Source organism: Eriocheir sinensis, chromosome 34 (assembly GCF_024679095.1).
Source record: "Eriocheir sinensis breed Jianghai 21 chromosome 34, ASM2467909v1, whole genome shotgun sequence".
Taxonomy (NCBI): Eukaryota; Metazoa; Arthropoda; class Malacostraca; order Decapoda; family Varunidae; genus Eriocheir; species Eriocheir sinensis.
This window is the reverse complement of record NC_066542.1, coordinates 10,011,820-10,033,572: the sequence shown is the minus strand read 5'-3', so window position 1 is coordinate 10,033,572 and position 21,753 is coordinate 10,011,820. Positions and strand designations below refer to the sequence as shown.

The 21,753-nt window shown below is 41.1% G+C and overlaps 1 protein-coding gene across 4 annotated transcripts in view; it reads right to left on the bottom strand.

Moving 5' to 3' along the window:
* LOC127007039 (uncharacterized) overlaps positions 1 to 21,753 on the bottom strand; it is a 37,908-nt gene extending 16,155 nt beyond the window's left edge. Inside the window, exons 1-6 of one of the 4 annotated variants that reach the window (XM_050877546.1) lie at positions 13,134 to 13,396; positions 7,865 to 8,495; positions 6,874 to 7,146; positions 3,205 to 5,371; positions 2,308 to 3,082; positions 827 to 1,005 (exon numbers count right to left, since the gene is read on the bottom strand). In XM_050877546.1, coding sequence (XP_050733503.1) covers positions 3,013 to 3,082; positions 3,205 to 5,371; positions 6,874 to 7,146; positions 7,865 to 8,429 — 3,075 coding nt within the window. In that variant the 5' untranslated portion in view covers positions 8,430 to 8,495; positions 13,134 to 13,396 and the 3' untranslated portion in view covers positions 827 to 1,005; positions 2,308 to 3,012. Of the gene's footprint in view, positions 1 to 826; positions 1,006 to 2,307; positions 5,372 to 6,873; positions 7,147 to 7,864; positions 8,496 to 13,133; positions 13,397 to 21,067 lie in introns of those variants that run through there. The other 3 variants (XM_050877544.1, XM_050877545.1, XM_050877543.1) reach the window with 3 other exon arrangements.

Below are 21,753 nucleotides of genomic sequence, written 5' to 3'. Positions count from 1 at the left end.
GGTTAGCATTAGCTTCCACTAATTTCTTTATCAGTTTAGCAGTTTAAACCTCATTGATTACGATACTGCCATTGCGCAAAGAGATGGAAACTCTTCTGCCGTGGCCATCCCCTGGTGGGAGCTCCTAAGAGCAGGCGTCAATGAGATGATGATGATGATGTTTAGCGGTTTAGCATAAGCGAAGCTAACTTTTTAGTTAGTGGATTACTGGTTAGCGAAGCTAACTTTTAGTTAGTGGATTACTGGTTAGCGAAGCTAACATTTTAGTTAGTGGATTACCAGTAGCGAAGCTAACTTTTCAGTTAGCGGTGCCCACCACTGCCTGTTTTAATCGTATTTCCCCACATCCTAATTTATCATCTTTCCCATTCTCACACATCCTGCCTTCATCCCCTTATCATTCGTCCGGAGCTTTCATCTCACAATCCAATCACCCTTCACCATCCGCATCTAGTTCTGATGAGTAAAATTATTTAAGTCAAGTATATTTTGTCTAAGTTATTTCAGAGTAAAGAACAATTCAAATTGACATTCAGTCATGAGGACGAAAGAGAACGTGTGAAGGAAATGGCAACTTGCTGCCACCCTCGCCACCCTACTGACTTCAGTGTGTCTGCCTGGAGTAATGATTTGCGCCAACAGCTCACACCCTAGCTATACTTCACACCATCTAGCGAGACTATTACACAGTTTATTGTAATTTAGATTTCTCATGCATGATTAAAAGGAATAGGAGAGTTTTACTACATACAAGTGGAGGGGCATGACATAAGAAGTTGAATAGAAGATGTAGGAAGCAGCAGACAGTCATATACAAATACATTACCTTTCAACAGCGGATCCTTGAACCTTTGCAGATGGTTTTCACGAATAATAATTGATGGTCTTGATGCCCTGCTGGTTTTCATCTTCTTACAAATCTTAGGTCTATAATCTTCCTCATAGTAATCCCTTAGCTTAAAGGATTTCCATCGTTGTCTCTTCAGTGGATTTGAATTTACAATGCTGCAGGTAAACATACTTGTAAGATATTTGTATGAATGCCTGCCTGCATACACACACGCACACGCACACACACACGCACTCACATCTCCATAGTGCAGTGGTTAGCTTGTTCTACACCCATGAAACTTATATGATGTAAGAACCTTGCCTAGGCAATGAAAAAAATACATATACATTTTACTGAACATCCTTAATTTGCAGAATATGAATTTTTACTTTTCAGTGCCATTATCACCCCTCGAGAGGCGGGAAAAAAAAATCTTTGAAAATTCAGTCCTTCAGATATTAGGAAAAACTATCTTTTGTTGCAATCAGACAAGTCTAGGCATAGTTTGAGCTTTTGTTTCATTGAAATTGGTTGAAAAATGACAGAGGAGATGCAGTTCAAAGTTAAAGAAGTTATGTTTTGAGAAATGGGCTGTCAAAGTTTTCATGAACTGTAAATGCATAATACACAAACATAACCAAGTGATATTGTGGCATTTACCTCTTCATTTATCAATAATCATATAAAAAGTAATATTTCTTCATGTTCAATTATATATTTTGATGTGCAGGCATAAAATCTTAATTTTTCAGGCTCCTGGCCTCCCCCATACCCCAGGATGAGGCATGGTATTATCTCACAAGGAGAGGCTCTCATAGCTGCCCAAGATACTTTTGTCCCCATTTTTTTTTTCTAAAATCCTCCAGGGAGGCTTTCTTATCCTTTTTAGTTTCCTTCTTCTTTTTGAGTGTTTTCTACTGTTTACTTCTGATGATTCTTCGTTCTTGAATTTTCATGAAGTGGTCAAGGGCAGCAACCACAAGCCTTTACTACGCCATGGGAAGGGAGGTTATGCCAGATATCCCTTTTGTTACTATCATACTTAGTATAGTAAGTAGGTTTTCATAAATAATGGGAATATACAATGCTCTGCATGACTGATATGTATCATGAAGTCACCCTTGATAGTGAGGATCCATTATACACCCTTAAAAGTGAAACTATTGTGAGTTTCGATGAAATACTTTGTATTTACACTCTCAAAGCCAATACGTGGGTGAACAAATTTTTTCCAGAAATTACGTTTTTCACCATTTCATGACTGACCGCCTCCCATAAGGTATAATGTGATGATAACATGATGTATAGGTGAAACTGATATTACACAATGGTTACAGGCTGCTGCAGTTAAATTCCTCAGACAGCAATAGTACTAGCTATTTGAAACTGTGTATGCTCAAAACTGGTATGAAAAAGCAGAAGCATTAAAATTATCCCATTGGTAATAATAACAATACATTAAGAAGCACACATACCTTTCACACCTTTCCTGTTTAATCGACGAGATGCTTGGGATCCGGAAATGAGATGCCGAGGGTGTCAAATGATCCTGAGTCCCAGTAGAAGCCTCAGAACTACTGCTTATTTCATATGTTCCTCCATGTTCAACTGTACTAGCGGTTTTTGAAGCTTTGGTAATGTCTGGATCATTTGGTTTGCTCTGCTCTGCTGTTACTGTGTCCACCAATGCTGTTGCTGTCACATTGTTTGGAAGTACATCGGGTGCCTCTGAATTATCGTCAGCTTGAGTGGTTTCCAAATGCTCAACCAAGGAGGGACTTTCTTCAGACTGAGTAGTGCAAAGTTTCATTGGTTCATTTTGACCTCCAGATGAATCTCCAGAGGCTGTGGATTTCAAACGGCCATGAATTACCCTGGGTGCTTCTGAACTTCTGCTGACTTCATGTGTATCCACAGGAGACTTGGTTGTCAAGTTACTGTGAACCCTGTTAAGAGTTGATGTTTTTGTGCTTTCTTGTGTTTTCAAATGCTGGGCGATGCTAGGTGTTTCTGATGCTTGGGCACTGCAAAACCTGTCTGATTCATTTTCTTCTAACAGTGAATCTGCAAATTCCTTGGCTGATGAATAATCTTGGATCATAATACCATTTTTGAATACTGATAAATGCTTGGTTGTGATAGGAGCTTCTGAGGCCAAGATGGCAGAGAGACTGCTTGATTCATGCTGTCTTGATGAGGTATTCACACTGACCTTGACTGTCTTTTGACTCTGCATCATGCTGGATTTTTCTGCTGGTGGAAATATTTTAGGTGCTACAGAACAACATTTTGAAACACTGGATTCTGAAGCCTGAGTAATATTCTTTTTATTTGGCAATTTATTCATGTTTATTGAATAAGAGTGTTCATACCTAGGATATGATGAGTTTCTGGTCCATAATTCTGAATCATCCCCATTCTCTTCTTCAAGATTCCTCTCTGCAGGTTGGCAGTCTGGATCAGAGACAATTGTAGATAAATTTTCTGTACCTGTTTCACAAACTGATATCTCGGATAAAGTTTTGGATGTGCTGTGGTCTGTGGGTTGGGTTGTTCCATCTTTCTGGGTTGTGAGTTGGGTTGTTTCATCTTTGTGGTCTGCGAATATCTTTGCTTTACCTCTCTGGTCTGTGAGTCTGGCTGTTTCATCTTTTTGGTGATCTTGCAGAATAATGCCACCTTGAGCATCTCTCACATTTTCTTTTGCCTGTTTCTGCTCATGTAACTCTTTGGTAGCACAGGAATTTTTCTTAGTTATGTTCAGGGAAAAGAATGGTGAGGAATTCATTCTAGGGGAATGGATGTATTTCTGATTTCGAAAGTTTCTCAAGATTTTGGTAATATCTTTTGGTGTAGTTAAAGACTGAGAGCTTTTAATTTCTGAACCTTCACTAGCCTCCTGATGCTTTGAGAACCCACTTCTTTGGTTATTCTCACACTGTTCAGTTTCTGATGCAAGACCTTCAGCTGGGAAGGATTTACAGCTCCCTTTACCTTCTCCCGCTGAGCTGAGTTGTTTACGTTTAGATCCATAACTTGCCACAGATGCAGAGGCATGATGTCTTGTATTATTCATGATCTCTTTGACTTTTGAAAATGGTCTCACTGAATCTTTTGGTGATACACGAGAGGAAGTAGGATTCGTGTCCTCCAAAGATAAATTGTCAGTGTTTAACAAGCTTCTACTGTTTGTTTGACTTTCATGAGTACGAGGGGACCTGTTGCATTTTGTGTTGGATGTTGGTTCCATATTTTGAAACTTTTCAGGGAACTTTTCCCCCACAGTGTCAGTCAATATAGACTGAGAGATGTAATTCACTGGCTTGGTGGATGATTTGTGTTCTTTGGTTAAAGAATCCTGCAGACTTCCAGGAACGAATCTTACTTTTTCTTGAAAATATGAATGATAATTATTTACATTTTCACTCACATTTGAGTTTTCAAAATTACCAGTCTTGGGAGTAATCTCTTCAACACTACCATTAGAGCTAATGGTACTATGATTTTTACCTGGATCTTTGTCAGAAATACAATTAGAATAGCGTTCTGGTTGTGTCTCTGCTACGTCTCGGGTGTTTGCCAATAAGTCTATATCCTCTGTAGATTTCAAAGTTGCTGGAGGAACAATAGTTATTTTGTTTGGGAGAGAGTGGTGGTAAATCTTATCAGTAAATGATATGTAGTAACTTGTTTTTGCAAACAGAGGACACCTGTACTCACTATTCTCAAACTGTTTTACAGTCTTTAGGAATGGGGAGTCAAAGGTATTGGGGAGATTTTTTGATACTTTATCAATATTACTGATATGCTTTTCTGACATTTTAGAATTTGTGTCCTCTGTTATGTAGAGCATTGATTCATCTTGATCACTACCTTTGTCACTGCTTAAACTTGTGCTACCGTCATAGCTCTCCTCATGGCACAAAGCCTCTTCATCTGATACTTGCATTTCTTCAGTGTCCCAAAACTGATTAACTTCACAAATCGAAACATTGGTTTCAGTTGAAGAAAAAGTCTCACTGGTTACACTTTCAAAGCATGTGGAGGGCGGAGTTTTCGAGCAACCACTCGGTTCCTCTTGAGATTCAATATGGCTGCTTCTCCAAGATAAATATTCTTTGTTCTGCTCATTGTCACTAAACTGATCATGGCTATCTTCCTCATCTAGCAGATCATGTTCAGTTTTTATGTGAGACTGAGGAGGATGAGAATGATCAAATGTTAGTTCTTCACTTTTTTCAAAAGTTAGTTCTTCACCTTTTTCAAATTTTCCCCAGCTTTGGCCCTGTGGTTCATCAGGCATGTCAGATACAAGAGCTGAGTCCCAGGCAATTTCAGTAATCTCAGATTCACTCACAAAACCATCACTATCTGTCTGTGAATCAAGATCAGGAAGCTGATCACCCTTTATAAGTCCTTCATACAAAGCTGCTGTCCTTAAAGCTCTTTTATAATGCTGGCTTGGCTTTGGAACTCTCTTAGCTTTCCTTGTTATGAGACTTAAGTCCAAGGGGTGCTCTGAGTCTGCTATACCTTCCTCTGAAAAGGGAAAGAAAACTTAAGTGATATGTTTTTAATGTTCCTTACACACATTATCTACAGTGAGGCCTAGTTTTTCTTACTAGGCATTTCAAGTCTAGCAATAGAATAGAAACAGTTCCAAGTTTCATAATTAACAACCGAAGTCGTGGAACTAGCAAAAACATTCCCATAGGCAGGGAGGACTGAGTAGGTGAGTTGCATCAAGATGGCCCAAGGGGTCAATGTACAGGGGGAGGGACCAGTGTTTGCAAACAAAGGGGATGTCATAGTTACATAAGTGTGGGCAGTCACCTCTATTGCACCTTCTTGCTTTCTACAAATGTTTCATTCAACTACGATTGCTGCTTCCAGTAAAGGGTTGCCTATGAGCTATTATGGGAATATTGTGAGGGAGCTGTTGTGTGGGATGCCATTTTTGTTGTGCTCAACTGATCCACACTCCCATAGGGCTCACCCCCACTTACGGGGAGTTGTGTGCCTAATGGGTCAACCGAACGCAGTTGTTTGAAGGAATGATGGGCTGGGTCATGGGGGTTCAGAGGGTGAAAGAGATGAAGAACAATGAGAAGATGAAAGTGACGGGTCATGGAGTGTGGGTTGTGAGATGAAGATCCTGGTAATGGTGATGAGGGTGAATGATGAGGGGATGAAGGCAGGATGGATGAGAGTGGAAGAGATGAATCAGGATATGAGGAAACTATCAGAACAGGAAGGGTCAATGAAAAAGTAAGAAAAGCTGGTGAAGGATGATTGTAGAAAGGTGAGAAAGGGTGGTGAGGTGAGGAATTAGGTGAGGAAGGGTACTCTGGTAAGTAAGGGCATTGTGGTGAAGAATTAGGGGATGAAGGGTGTTGTAGTGAGGAATGAGGAAAATAACAACAGTGTGAACACACACCTGATGTGTTCTCTATTTACTCGCATTTGCGACGGCAGCCCTTGCTGGGGTTAAAAAGAGTACAGTACTGATGACGAAGTGACATCATCGCTCTACACCACTCTCACTACTCCTGTAACTGCTCACAATGTATTATCGGCGATGTCACTGTGCTCAGAACGATCTTCACTTTCTCTCCCGTCCTTTTCTCTTAACTCATCAATGTGTTTTCCTGTATTTATTTGAGAGATGGTTGGTGTGGCTTCCATGGGGGCTCAATTAGGACAGATGACACTATCTCAAATCCACGAGGGCCAGATATAGTGGTATGCAGCAAGACAAGTGATGGAACTCACAAAAATTGGGCATAACATCAATAATAGGTGGCATGCAAGTCTGCTTTAATCAACTATGGCTGGCTGAATAGGCCTCAGTAGATTTGATGGCTGTCATTTTAGGGTCAACTAACAAATATGACAAATTCATCTCTTGATCTATAAAAAATATCTGTGGCCACTCATCTATACACTCTTATATGGGGGCAGTGATTAGCAGATTTTTTTACTCAATTATTTTTTTGCCTGAGCTGCTTCCTTTGCTAAAAAAAAAAAGAAGTTAGTCTTACCTTGATCCTGACTCTTGTAGAATATATTGCATGATGAAAGCGTCAGGTACACCAGTTCTCCAAGTTCTGCACAGTGTGGAATGACAAAAGAGTTGCAAATGATCTTCACTATGTCTTCTATTGTCAAGACACCATGTCGCAGCAGGATGGACTTGACACATTCTTTCCTCAGTTCCTGGGATTGGTTAGGCTGCCCAAGGCTTGCCCATGCTTTGCGCTGCTCTAGGATTCCCAGCCAGTGGATAAGGGGATATGCTGTGGCAGAGCTTGTCCCTAAAAGCAAAGAAAGTTACATCAACTGATATACTTCAACCACTAACCCCTATGATTTTGTTCAGCATAATTTTTATCCACATAAGTGAGGGATACCATGAAAAAAAAAAAAAAAAAAAAAAAAACGGCTACGGTCTTCTTTTCTTGGTTACTGATACTGTAAATTCATCTGTCAAGGGCAAGCTACACGACACTCGCCTCCCCTCTTTCTCCCAAATACAGTATAATATAATAGGCTTCAGCACAAATAAATTAGGTATTCTGAAGATGACAAACTCCAGAAAACAGTTACAAGCCTGTTTTTTTTTTTTTTTTTTTTTTTTTTTTTGCTAGATATGTCACTGGACTGAAGAGGTGGTTTAGGATTGCCTGAGCAGAAGTTGCCTTGGGAGTGTCTGGGGCACTTGGAGTAAGGGACTAATTCCCTGCTTTGGTAAATTTGTGTCTTTGTACACTGTGGGGTTAGTTTTAACAACACAGTATCTAATTTGGATTTGGAAAGATTGCTAATATCAGATAAAGATTCATTAAAATCAAACCTTTGCCATACTTGATACCTATCACCAAAATTCTGAATCACCAGATTATACATACCACCAAAATGGGAATCCTACTGTATTCAAATATACATCCCAAGTGCTTCATTTGGCAATTTTTTTTTATGCATGAATATAATAAATCATTGGTGACAGATATCTAAAAAGAATAGATTTCTTACCTCCTTGGCGCCTCAGGCCTGTCCTTTCCCAGACCTTTCGATGTGTGACGGAGCAGAACAGAGGACTTAAAGTCAGTGTTTTCTCTATCCACCACTTGGTAGAACCTCTGGTTGTGGTTCGGTGAACAAGCTGTTCCCACAAGCATTGGCTTGTGAGCCTATTTGAATCACTGATGAACATTGTCGCATTTACACTGCTCTCCAAATTTACAAGTTTTGTGTAATATCGATAACTGAGGTCTATGCTTTTATTTTTATCTCCAGAATCTTCCACGACTTTCTCAAACCAATGGGCATGATCCAGCGCTGTGTGAGGTGGGTCAGATGAGTGCTGTTCCCTCACCTGCCAGGAGGTCAACAGATTTATCTGGTCTGGTTGGCCTTTGGAAAGTTGAGACAGAGATGATTTCCCTGATTTCCTTCCATTTCTTTGGATCTTTTTCTTTAATTTAGGGGCAGCATTTGAAGGCCTTGCTTTTATGATCTGTTCCAAGCAGTTTTTCACTTTCAAACTTAGATCACAATCTTCAGGGGTAAAACCTCCAAAATCTTCAACATCTTCCATGCTTGATTCTTTATTTGCAAAACTTCACTGAATAACTGGTGCATAAAGCACCCAGCGTGCAGTCACCTGAAAATAAAATTTAGTGGTATGAAACTTCATGATGCAGCTTTCATGTAAATGTAGAGGATATAATGAATTTCAATGCAATTAGTTCATAAAAAAAATATATATATATATTGCTCTCCCCAACTACTGGACTTTTTTATATTAATATTTTAATACGATTGATAAATTGGTACATGAGATAAATTTTTCATTCCCATAATTTTTCTTAATATCTTAGGTTCATGTTCTCAGCCTATCACTACCTTTCCCCGTTACTTACCAAACACCTCGGGTAAAGTTAAGCCTCTGCAAGATTTGTGATAAAGAAAGAGTAAGAAGAGCTAGTTTTTTTTGTCCAGAACCAGTGTCAATGGTGCCTTTAAGGCATTTTTTAATTTAGAAAAAGCTCTGAATGTGGTTGGACACCATGGTGCATGAAAAAAAAAATAAAATAAAAAAATAAAATAAAATACATAAATCTCGTGGATAGCAACGTCATCTGCAAGAAGCATGGAGCCTTCTTAAACAGTTCCCAAATCATGAAGAGGGTAAGGGAAACCATAGCTAAAAAATGTTGAATCTATAATTTTGTGAAATGCTATACAGTGGGGCTCCATGTCTCATGTTGATAAGAGACTTAAGATGCGTTGCTGGTTCCAAAACAGCTGGTTTGAGGCCAAACTCTAAATAGTAAAAAATTAAGTGTAACTTTTTGTAATTTGTCCTTTATTTTGCTCATTTCACCAGCTTTTAATAGTTAACCCTCTGGACCCCAGTGACACACGTGATGAGTCAATAAAAAAAGCTAATCGAGGGACCACTGGGGGAAGGCGGTGGCTGAGTGGTTAGCGTGCCGGTGCTGCTTTTCACCGTGTCCTGAATGGTGTGGGTACGAATCCACCATTACCACCTGGGATTTTTCAGTCACCATCGAGTGGCCTAAGACTACCGACATGCCGTCCTAAAGACCATCTATCACCTTGGACTGTAGAGGACCTGTTCAAGTGATATCAAGAATGAGCTCTGGGGGGCAGCATGAGCCAAGAGTAGATGGCGCCACTATAAACACTTGCCTGCACCATGATGGGCTCGGGCTGACCACCAGACCCCCAAAACAAATGAAAAACATACTGGCGCTATAGGCCTTGATGAAAAAAAAAAAAAAAAAAAAAAAAAAAAAAAATTGCACTGAAGCCTAAGTCATATATTGTTGCATTTATAGCTTAAACTATTCTTAACACTCTTATACATAGTATGTGAACACTACATAGCTTAACATTGTGTTATAACATTGAAATACTAGCAAAATATACTGACCTCCAGTGCCACGGATTGAATCACTGCTCCACATCGCTGAGTCCACAATTCATCTCCACTTATAAACGACAGACTCGCTGCCCGCATAACCCAAACAAACGAACATCTGCAGCTGCATGTAAGCATTCTTAAAGGCACCTATGTTGCCTTCTAATAGCATCATACAAGGTTTTCCTTTTACCACCATATAAATTCTATAGCACCATATAAATTCCTTTCACATTAATATTTTACGTAATAACAATGAGGTATAATGAAGTATATTGATACCACAGTTACACAGGTCCTCTAGAGTCCGAGTTGATAGGTGGTCTTCAGGGTAGCATGTGGGTAGACTCAGGCCACTCGGCTATGACTGAAAAATCCCAGGTGGTAGCATCGGATTCGAACCTGCATCATCCATGACACGACAAACAAGGGACCGGCACACTAACCACTCAGCCACCGCCTCCCCTGCAACTTTGGCCATTAGTTCTGAAACTCACATTTGCTAGCCTTGAAATTGCAAGTTAGAAAAGCACTAGTAGTAGGGCCCCACTCTTAAGACATGAAAACCTTAAGATTACAGGGGAAAAGCATCAGCTGACACCAAAACAACATTCCAAGATCAGCCAACAACAATCAAGCCCCCACCACCACCATCCCCCTCCCTTGACCCAATCCATTCTCCCGGGACACCAAGTCAAGCGACCTCTGACCGTCATTTGGGAATTATATTGTGTGTTATTTACATATGAGTGTTCTCAATACTGTTTAAAGTCATAAATGTAATATTATATAGTACCTTCCCGAGTTTTGCGCTTGCTTCATTCCAAAGTATAGCGCTAAATTTGACGATCGTGAAACTTGGGGTATTGAAAACACTAAAAAGTGCTTATTTGTTCCGACCCATGGAGAAACTGGCTTTTTTTTACTTTACTCCCTTGTTTTCTCAAAATACTTACCTTGGAAAATGGAAGAAAATGGGAAGTGAGAACGGGTCATTTTGAAGCCACAGTCGAGGTGGCTGCCTAATGATTGGCTGGCAGTTCTAAAAACATGCTTGTGATTAGCTGTGAGTCCAATGACGTCATCGACGGCGCTCACTCAATCAGCAGCCTCACTGCCTTAAGGTGGTTTCACACTGGCCGTTTTCCTCCAACCATTGGGGCTACGGACAAGTGTGGTTGCCCATATGCCAAACCGGGAGTGAGTTGTCGGTTGTCCGTAAGCTGGTGTCACACTGGGGCTTCTTCCTCCAACCACGTTGGTGGTAGGGGCAACCAGAAACCCCAACTTTTCCAGGTGTGTGTCACACATGGCCAAGGTCGGTTACCCATTTCCACAATGTAAATAAAGCAGTCACCCTGTATCGACATGGCACCGCCCGCAAAAGTAATGACAAAATGAAAGCTTTGTTCTGAAGTTAAAGTTGATATTAAATTGACAGTTCGTAGTTTTTACCGAGGGCCATTGCTATGGATCCCTGTAATTCTCGACCATGGCCCCAGCACATGTGAACACGGACAACACGGTCACCCAACTGAGGGAGTCTAAAGCTGCTGGTGTCAAATTGGGCTTTTTTCCTTCAACCGCATTGGCGGTAGGGGCAACCAGCAACTCCAACTTTTCCGAGTGTGCTTCACACACGGCCAAGATCGGTTGTCTGTAAACAAAGCAGTCGCCCTGTATCCCTGTGGTGTCTGATAAAATAAGGGCTATTTCAGCTTGTGCTGCCGTTACCCAAATTAGGGACGTGTTGCTGCAGTTAAATGGAAGGAAGAAGCAGTTGTGGGAATGATTATGGCTTCAAGGACGGGAAGACAAGAGTGTTTACCCAAGCCTCGTCAGAGAACTGGGTAAATTTCCAGAACGTCACCCGTGGGACACTGTTGGATGTACCTATATTTTTCTGGTAGTTTTTGGTGTGTAATGAAATAATCTGCTAACTGTTTCTGTTGCAAATAATTAAATCATTAATAAAATGAGACTTTTCAATGCCTGCCGCCCACTGCCACAGCCACAAAATACCTCTCAGAGAGGTTCAACTTACTTACTGTTTCTATATTTCACTAACTGCTCACAAATATCACCAAGTGGACAAACTAAATCAAAACCAAGCAAATTAATGTTTTCCTGGTGTGTATTCCCCCAGCTCGCATGTGTTGTGGACAGGAGAGCGACTTATTTCTGCAAGGAGGTATTTCTAGCAACCCCGGCCCGCGTAATGGATTGCCGCCACCATGTTCCGTCCTGTGCTGTGCATTTCCACCGCCCCACACCACGTCCTGAATAAATTTAAACTAACCAAACCTAACTTAACGTAATCTACATAACGGGGGGCTTCTCCCCCCTTGACATAGGAGCTCTGCCCCCTTCGAACCCCCTCCTATTTAATACAGAAAAGCAATACAGCAGTGTGTTGTATAGGCAAAGAATAATTTGTATAGGCACCAAGGTGTTCTTTGTTGTGAGTCGGGTGAAGTTCTGGAATAATACCCAGGTTTTGACTGCCAAGATACTATGGGCTACTCAGCCATCTAGGTTCCCACACTCATTTTTTAACATTCAATGTTTTGATCTCAACACTTTTCCCTATTGATTTCTGGGAGGTTTAAAGGTTAGCAGAAAACATATGCAACAACAGAAGAACAGTTACTCAAGTAGGAAACAAGATACCAGCATGACAAGAAAAACAATATTATCCTAGCCTGATCAAATATTAACCTAGTCCAACCCCAACTTTCAACCCATTCTCCAAAATCTGCAAGATACCATCGTCTTCATGACTGCTCAAGAATAGGCATTATATACCACATATAATGGGTGAAATTACTATCACTAGCCTGTATTCTGAACTAATGACGGGTATTTTACACACCAAACATCACAGGATTTTGGTGCGTAAAAATGGTACAAGAGAAAATTATTGAATATTATGGGCAAATAACAAAATAAACACTGAATACACAAATAAAATGCATTTTCCCTATAATCTCCCACTATTTTGAGCCATAAGCTTGATTTAATTTCAGACATCTATGTATATATTAGGTAAACGCGACAAGCTAGGTTAGTTCGACACTGCGACAAAATGTCGATAGCCTGAATATCACATAGAATATAGGTCAAAATTGTAATATCATCTAAAATGTTGTCTATGAGCTGTAAGAGAATGTTGCTCTATAGAACAATTTGACTAATTTGCCTTTGTTAAACTATATTTTGAGAACTACATTGCCAAGAGTCATGAAGAGAACACACAGCCTCATGATTACAATGGTTTGCCTAAGTTAGGAGAAACTGTGTCCTGCCACGGGTTACATCCTAGCATGATCACCATGACCTGAACAAATGACTGACCTTCGGACGGTGGCACAAATCGTCACTTCGGAAAATCAGTTAGGTCGGGAAACGTCCGGCAGAGGGACGCTGGCAGTAAAGGCGCGGGAAGTGTTGCCAGATAAAAGTTAATTCAGAGCCTCTATTTATGTTGCTCCGCCTTGAAAGTAGCTGAGGGGGGAAGGGGGAGAAAATGATGAAAGAAGGACCGTATCACACACATGTTGATAATGATGGGGAATAAGCTGCAAAACGTTATACCTCGTTACCCTTCTCATCAACTCTTTTTCATATCAGCGGGCTTTTTTCCATTGTTTCTTTGGCCTTGAGCTGCTTCCCTTACTGAAAAGGGGATTAGTCGTGTAAATAGGTAGAACATGAATAATCTCCTCTCTGATGGTGCAAAATGACGAATAGCACCCCGCTCCGGGCCCCACCCGGCCTTCAGTTCAGTGATCCATTGTTTTCCTTCTTTACTTTTCATTGCTTATTCCAATAACTACGTAGTTTGACGCGTAATCATCCATTACTACACGGGAGACAAGAATTTACACCCCGATGACGTTAATCAATATCCAACCCCCCCCAAAAAAGTTCATTGCATCTGAAAACCTCTCGCTGAATAGTGTTACATAGTATGGGTGTCATACTAATAATAAAAACTTATATAACTGCGGAATTCATGAAGGGTTGTTTGCTTTATCTGGCAATACCGCCGCGCCTTGGGCCTGGTCTTGGGCCTCAGACAGGCGGCGACAACCTCGGCCATCCGGAGAGGTGTCAAAGCGTCGGTTGATGTTGGCCTTGACCCCGTGGCCTAACCACCCACCTAAACCAATGCAGAAGAAGAAATCGATTGTTATTCCTACCCAGTATTTCAACATTGGGGAATTTGAACACTATAGTCAAAATATGGGCATTTGGGGTAATCCTGAACATATATTTTGATTTTATTTACATAATAGCAGTATCTCCTTGTATACCTGCAACATTAAACTATTAATCAATCATCAGTCCCAAACACAGTCAGACCTTTAATTTTTTTTTTTCTGCATTCAGCCTATAAGACCGGCAGGTTTCTTGATGAGGTCTGCTGGTCGGCCCTAGCCATTAGTGATGCAGGGAAGTGTTTTATAGTGACGCCATCTTGCCTTGCTTGCCAACTTTTAAGGAGGATGCACACACACAGTATAACCATGAATACCTACCTGGTTTTGGGTATAATAATTGTACCATAATTGGCCTCAATATCTATATTCCCAGTTACCCTCTTCCCTTTAGAATACTCTCATCCTTTCACTCACACTTCCCCCCTGGCTCACTGCAAGTAATTTTTTTCACTTAAAGTCATCACACTATTCCATTCATTTTAGCACCCCAGACCTATCAGGCTCTGTTATTGAAGTGTTCACTTAGAGTCAAGAATAAAAGATAAATAATATTGTACCTAAGCCCAGTGGTGGGCACCGCTAACTTGTCTAGTAATCCAATAACTAAAAAGTTACCTTCGCTTACACTAAAAAGCTAAACTGATAAAGAAATTAGTGGAAGCTAACGCTAACCGCTAACGTTTTTTTTGTATGTATTTAGCCTCGGATTAGTATTTTGGCTCTAAAGCACTTAAAAACAGACCTATAGTGACCAAAAATTTCAATATGTTGAAGCTTTGCAGAAAGACGCATGCCAAAATCAGATGATGATCAAACTGGGTGGCATGCGCTGGGTGTGTCCTCTTGGCATGTAACTTCAAGTTGTAAAGGCTCGCCGTCTGTCCGTTAATGATGGTCTCCTTGAGGTGGCACATGACGCACCGAAGTGCAAGACATTGGCATTTGTCATATCGATTGATTTAAGGACAAAGTACTTCTCCAGGAGGGCCACGGGTTTTGGAACTTCTGGGACTCCTGGGCATCAGCTTGAGTGTCTTCCACCTCACTCATAGCTGCTGCCAGCTCTTTAACAAGGTCAGCATCCTCAGGCAGAACATAAACGTCCTCATTCGGGTCACCTTCCATGGTGTCGATAACGACAAACAAGGCAACAATAATGAACGCGACTACATGGTGACGACGTCGCAGCTGAACTGAACAAAGAGCCCAACAAGCAACAGCAAGAAGAGAAGAGAAAGAAGCCTTTGTAGTGCAGCTGACTTGCCTGATGGGCAAGCCTTCCATAACTCACTCTGCGAGTGGGTGTACCTCTTTGGACGACTGGTTAACGAGTGGCTCTTCCGTCTCGCTGGTCGCGGATTTGATCTCCGGCGCAAAACCTTTCCTTGTCTGGATCAATTTCTTGTGTATTTTGTTACACGCAGTGGTCATGTGGGAGCAGAGAAAAGAGAAAAATTCTGGTGTTTCACTGATGGCAAAGCGGTGGCATCCTCTCCTGTGATTCTGTTGTGTCACCTCAAGTGGGTGACAAGTAGAGTGATGGCTCATGCTTTCCAAAGTTCATAGAAAATGGGGAATTTCAAACACAGAAATTAATCTAGATAGGGATGGGGAGCCGTGTAGTGCAGCCAACTTGCCTGATGGGTGAGCCTCCCATAACTCATTCTGCAAGTGGGGTACCTCTTTGGCCGAATGGTTAAGGAGTGGCTCTCCCGTCTTGCTGGTCGCGGGTTCGATCCCCGGCACCGGCAAACCTTTCCTTGTCTGGATTAATTTCTCATGTGTTTCATTACACGCAGTGGTCATGTTGGAGTAGAGAAAAGAGAAAAATTCTGGCGTTTCACCTCCAGTTTATCCTAAATCCGTATACTTTATCCAAGTTTTTCCACATTTTTAACTTTTTTACAAAACTGACATTTATTTTTATTATTTTATGTTTATTTCTTGTCAGGTGGAAAATGTTGAATTCTTGTTATTAAATCTCGAGTTCAAAGAGTCAGAAATGAAAGATGCATTACCCTAAAATACCAAAACATTTCCCTAATAATTGTCCAATTACCCTACTTTAAGGCGTAATTTACCCAAAAGTGGAAGCCCTGGAATTATTGCGCCATGTGGCTCAACTGGTCTTGTGTCTGCCCACAACGGACAAGAACAAACCTGTATGAATGTTTTAGTGGACTTAAAGTTAGCGGAGGAGGAACCACATTTAGTGGAAGCTAATTGGTTCAATAACATTTTCCAAAGTTAGCAAAAACGCTAATCAGCGAACGGAAAGGTTAGCTTCGCTAATTAGTAGTTAGTGGATTAGCGGAACTGTGCCCACCACTGCCTAAGTCAAAGCTATATGCTAATCAAATACAAGATAACGCCAAATTCTAAGAAGGCACACAGTTCATCTGAAGTAGAAAAGATGATAAAGCTATTAATATTTAAGCTTTTATAAGTTTTTTATGATATTATGTACATGTTTATATATACAGCGGCCTCGATCATGCCTATAACATGTGATTGTCTGGCGTATTTCATGCTCAATGGGGCATTTTTCAGACAAATAACTTATTTTAAAATTATTGTAACGTTTAAAATGGTCCAACGCACAACAAACCCTGGCTGACAAGTGACCCAAATCCATAGAGATTTCTGTAACATAACTGTGAGGAGGGATAAGGAGAAGTACATCAGAGGCCTCGCTTGTTTAAATGCAAATGACCTTAGACCTGCCTTTCAAGCTTTTAAAAAGCTCTTCTCCAAATCTACATCTCAGATGAGTAGGGGAGAGTGGTGATGATTCGGACAGTGGGATGGTCCGGACATTGCATTTATTGTAAATGGATGGGTTGAGTGCTGAGAGATTTTGTGTGAAGGTGCAAAACTTAGCTTGGCCCACATGGGACAACCACGCCCTCATAGCTGTCCTTTTCGATGCAGTCCAATTTTATGTTTTTTTTGCTTTTAGTATATAATATTTTCAGGGTGTATCATAACTCTCACTTCAAATATAAGCCAAATAGCAAAATGTACATTATTACGGTGACACAGCGATGCATGGCGAAAGTATTGCCGTATAACACACGATCACCCAGCTCTCGTCCTAGAAGTGATGTGTGACCACCCACTTAATTTTTATAGTCGTGATGATTCAGACAGTTGATTTTTTTATAATTTTTATTAATTCTATATCAATTTAAACACTACAGGTGTTGCAACAGTTATAAAAAGGTTAATCTGGTTGATTTATATTCAGATATTATGCTTGTGAGAAGAGCAGTAAGCCATAATTCCAAAAATTCAGGAGAAGTTTCTCACAGGTCTCCTTTTAATTTATTTTTTCCTATTAATATTGAGAGGATACGTTGGTGCTTATGCAAATGTTTTGCAATAGATATATTCTTGTTTATTGACAAATCAAATTTAAGTTATATTAACATTTTGCCGAGTAATACGAGTGTCCATACCATCCCACCCCCCAAGCTAAACAATCACCACGGATGAGGATGGTACAGATTATTTAGAAACTTGTGTTTCATCACCTACATCTGAAAACTGGAAATGGCTATAGGTGTCATATTAACAACCTAAAGAGCCAATGGATGAAAGAACGTCTTGAGATCAACAAAATTACACTTCTTTAACTTTTTTTTCTAAAAATATATAAAAAAGTGGCCAAATCATCACAGCCCTCCTATACTATCCGAATGGCTGATGGGCAGATAGTATCAGATGGGGATGGGTACCGGGCTCGTTGGGCTGAGTACTTTAGGCAGCTGTACATGGCAGAGCCCCCGAGCAGACAGCTCTCTCTGACTGGGTTGCAGAAGGTGGCTGCTGATCCACCGATAGACAAAACGCCACCCTCTCTTGTGGAAATGAGAGAGGCTGTGAGGAAGTTGAAGGTGGAAAGGCAGCTGGGATATGTAATATCAGCACAGAGATGTCGAAAGCTGGGGGTGAAGAGCCATGATTGGTGGTTTGCATGCCGTGCTATCTGCCATGTGGCAGTCTGGTGCCATTCATCTTGACTGGAAAAGAGGGTTGGTTGTCCCTATCTGAGAAGGGAAAAGGGACTGACAGGACTGTAACAATTACCGTGCTATTACACTGCTCAGAGTGCTGGGCAAGGTGCTTGATCATCTGCTTCTGATGTGAATTCAATCTCATCTGCTTAAGTTACAGAGACCTGAGCAACTGACTGGATCATAGCACTTCACGTCCTCGTGAAATGCCAACATGAGTTTTGCCATGTGTTGCTTTCAGTCTATGTCAATCTCAAGAGGGTTTTTGACTCAGTGTATCATGAGGCACTCTTGGACATTTTGAAGATCCGTGGGATTCCTGCAAAGATTAATGACCTGATGACTGGCTTTAGGTACTCTGTGACCGAGAGTGCTGTGAAGTGTAGGGGAGGTGTCTCTGGTTTCTTCCCTGTTAATTCAGGAGTGAGGCTGGGGTGTGCCCTTGCTCCATCACTTTTCAACACTTGCATGGACTGGGTATTAGGCAAAGTTGCTGATCAAAGTCATTGTGGAGCATCTGTTGGGAACATCACAGTCACATATCTTGTTTTTGGTTACGACTCCTTGTGCAGTCACTGGAGGCCTCGGTGATGGCTCTCGAAGTGCTGCATGAGGAGGCGAAGCCTATGCGACTGAAGGCCTTCTGTGCCAAAACCAAGGTCCAGTCATTTGGAGGCTTGCTGCATGATGCAGTTCAGTCTGTCCATGCATGTGGTGAGGACCAAAAGCTTTACATACCCTGGTAGCATAGTGCATAACAATGGTGGGTCTCAACTGGAAGTCACTCGATGGATTGGGCTGACCCATTGTGTTATGGACCCACTCAATATAAGTAGTATATGGCATTGCTGATATTTATGCAGGTGGACGAAGTTCATTATATTTGTTTCATTACAATGAGGTGATGAAAGATGCGGGGGGCACTGGTCAACTATAAGAGTTGAGCTAGGATTAGAGCATTTTTCCTCAAGTTCACACATTTTTGTAGGGGAGTACACTGCAATAAAATAAGAGATACGAAGTTTAAGGTGTGCTTCAACCTCATCAGCATCATATGCTCAGCAACTGGAGTAACCCCAAAACACATGAGAAATTGATATAATTCATTAAGGGGGAAAATTTCTGAGTGTGGGGACTGATCCTGAGACCAGCCAGATGGAAATCAGTGCTTTACCATTCAGTTAAAAAGGCAACTCCATAGTAAAGTGGGTTTTTAAGGTCTCTCTGCATCAAAAGTATCACTACATGGTTTTCCCCTCTGATCAAGATCAATTTCTGCGTTGTCACTCATCTCCAGAAACACAGGACAGGCCATCCAGCTTGATGCCCCAACTGGGGATAATCAAAACTCAGAAGATGCCCACCATCGTTTGCCAGTTTACTGGGGAGCACTTCCCATTATTGAACATGACATCTCAGTGTCCTGAAACACATTAGACATTGATCTTGTCTGGAAAGGGAAAATATAAATTTCCGATGCCAGGAATTGAACCTGTGACCAGCCAGACTCACTACAGCTGGGCAGGACTTCCTACAGGCAACCTATTGACCTCAACCTCATCAGCTCCCCTCCTCATACTGACAGTCTTTTACCTCTTAAATTCCACCATGTTGCTTCTCTTTCTATCTTCTATCGATATTTTCATGCTGACTGCTCTTCTGAACTTGCTAACTGCATGCCTCCCCCCTTCCTGTAGCCCCGCCGCACTCAACTTTCTACTCTAGCTCATCCCTATACTGTCCAAAACCCTTATGCAAGAATTAATCAACATCTTCACTCTTTCATCCTTTACACTGGTAAACTTTGGAACAGCCTTCCTCCGTCTGCATTTCCTCCTGCCTATGACTTGACCTCCTTCAAGAACTGTATCAAGACACCTCTCCACCCAAAATTGACACTCTCTTTTGGCCACTCTACTACTGTCTGTTGTAGGAGCAGTGAGTAGCAGACTTTTTTTTCTACACTTTTTGTTGCCCTTGAGCCATCTCCTTTGTTGTAAAAAAAAAGAGAATTATAAATGTCTGGGAAATACAAGGCACACTGATTCTATGAATAGAAACAACCATGACATGGCCCTGCATACATTAGCCAAAACTTTGATCAGGGAAGGCCTTTACTTTCTCAACGTAGATTTTTTAAAGAAAGAAACTTCAGGTTACAAAAATGTGTATACAGGAAGTGATGAAAATAGAAAAATCAAAGAAAAGTGGAGTAGACTTGGATAACATTTACAATCCTCGACTGTACTATATATGTGTAATCTTTGCTTCATCCTCAACTTTGGTAACTATCTGTTATAGTGTACTTAATACAAATAATGATGCTGACTTGATGGCTACTCTTGTCAAACTATCCTAGTATCAACATGTATTTGCCAGGTAAGTTAATTGGTAACTTGCACTAGCAGCTGGTAAACTAGCTCTGTGTCAACAAGGTTCATAATAAATTCACTGTCATGCTTTCATAGCTGCTGTCAGAGGAAAAATCAAAGGTATTACTTCAGCCTTTCACCAAACTCACTCAGGCAGTCAACACTATTTTTCTGATATAACTCAATGTGCTCTTCAACATTTTTTAGTATCATTTCTAATGCAAATTCCTTGTTTAAGATATTTGTTTTCTTTCATTTATATATAGGGGGGAGTTCATGGGGGTGAAGCCCTGTGTAGGAGGTGGGGTGGTCACGGGGGTGAAGTCGCTTCAGTTAGGGGTTAGTTTTAGATTACATTTGTTAGATTGAATTAATTTTTATATTTGTTTGTAGCCCATTTCCTCGTGCGTAGTGGTGGCATGTGGAGGCATGCTGCGGCAGTGATAGGCGAGAAATGACAACTCCAGAGCAAAACACAACATGATAAAGCATCAGAATGTGGTAAGATTAAGTGCAGAAAAGGATTAGTACCTCAGGAACAAGTAATTTGCGGTGGAAACGGCTATAACAAAAGATGATTAATCGATGCAATAAAAAATAAAAAAAAGTTGATGAAGTTAATTGGTGAGACTAGTTTTACCAAACTATCAGTGAAACAAAAAATACATTTAACTCACTCAGTATCTCTGGATTAGACTGCTCAGAGAGGTGGTGGCTGAGCGGTCAGTGTGCAGGCGTGGTGTCTTGAAGGATCCATGGTTCAAGTCCCCGCCCACCACTAAAAGCTGACAATCTTCAGTCATCGCTGAGTGGCCAAAGACTATTCACATGCTGTTCTGAAGATCACCAATCAACCTTGACTCCTGTAAAACTTTCGAGGGGGGAAAAAAGTTGGGTAAACGGTAAACGGTAAACATGGGCCCCAGGATATAGAAGGAGAACGAGGAAGACAGAAAGTGGAGGAAGAGAAGGATTAGGATATAGACGGAAGAAGAGGAGGAGGAAGACAAGAAGAGGAAGAAGAGACGGATCATGATATAAAAGGAAGAGGAGGAGGAGGAAGACAAAGTGGAGGAAGAGAAGGATTAGGATATAAAGGGAAGAGGAAGAGGAAGACAAAAAGAGGAGGAAGAGATGGATCAGGATATAAAAGGAGGAGGAGGTGCAGGCTACTGGAATACTAATTGTGATGTGTCTCTGCAGCAGGTGTTACATAGTGCTGAAATGGCCTGACGTGAGCATGAAGGCTGTTAATTTGTGTGCTTGACGTGGGCGCCGCGGGTGTTTTTGGAAGGAGGAGCATAATAGAAGTGTTGAGAAGGAGGACCGCGATACAAAGCGGGATAGGTCAAAAGAAGAAGTG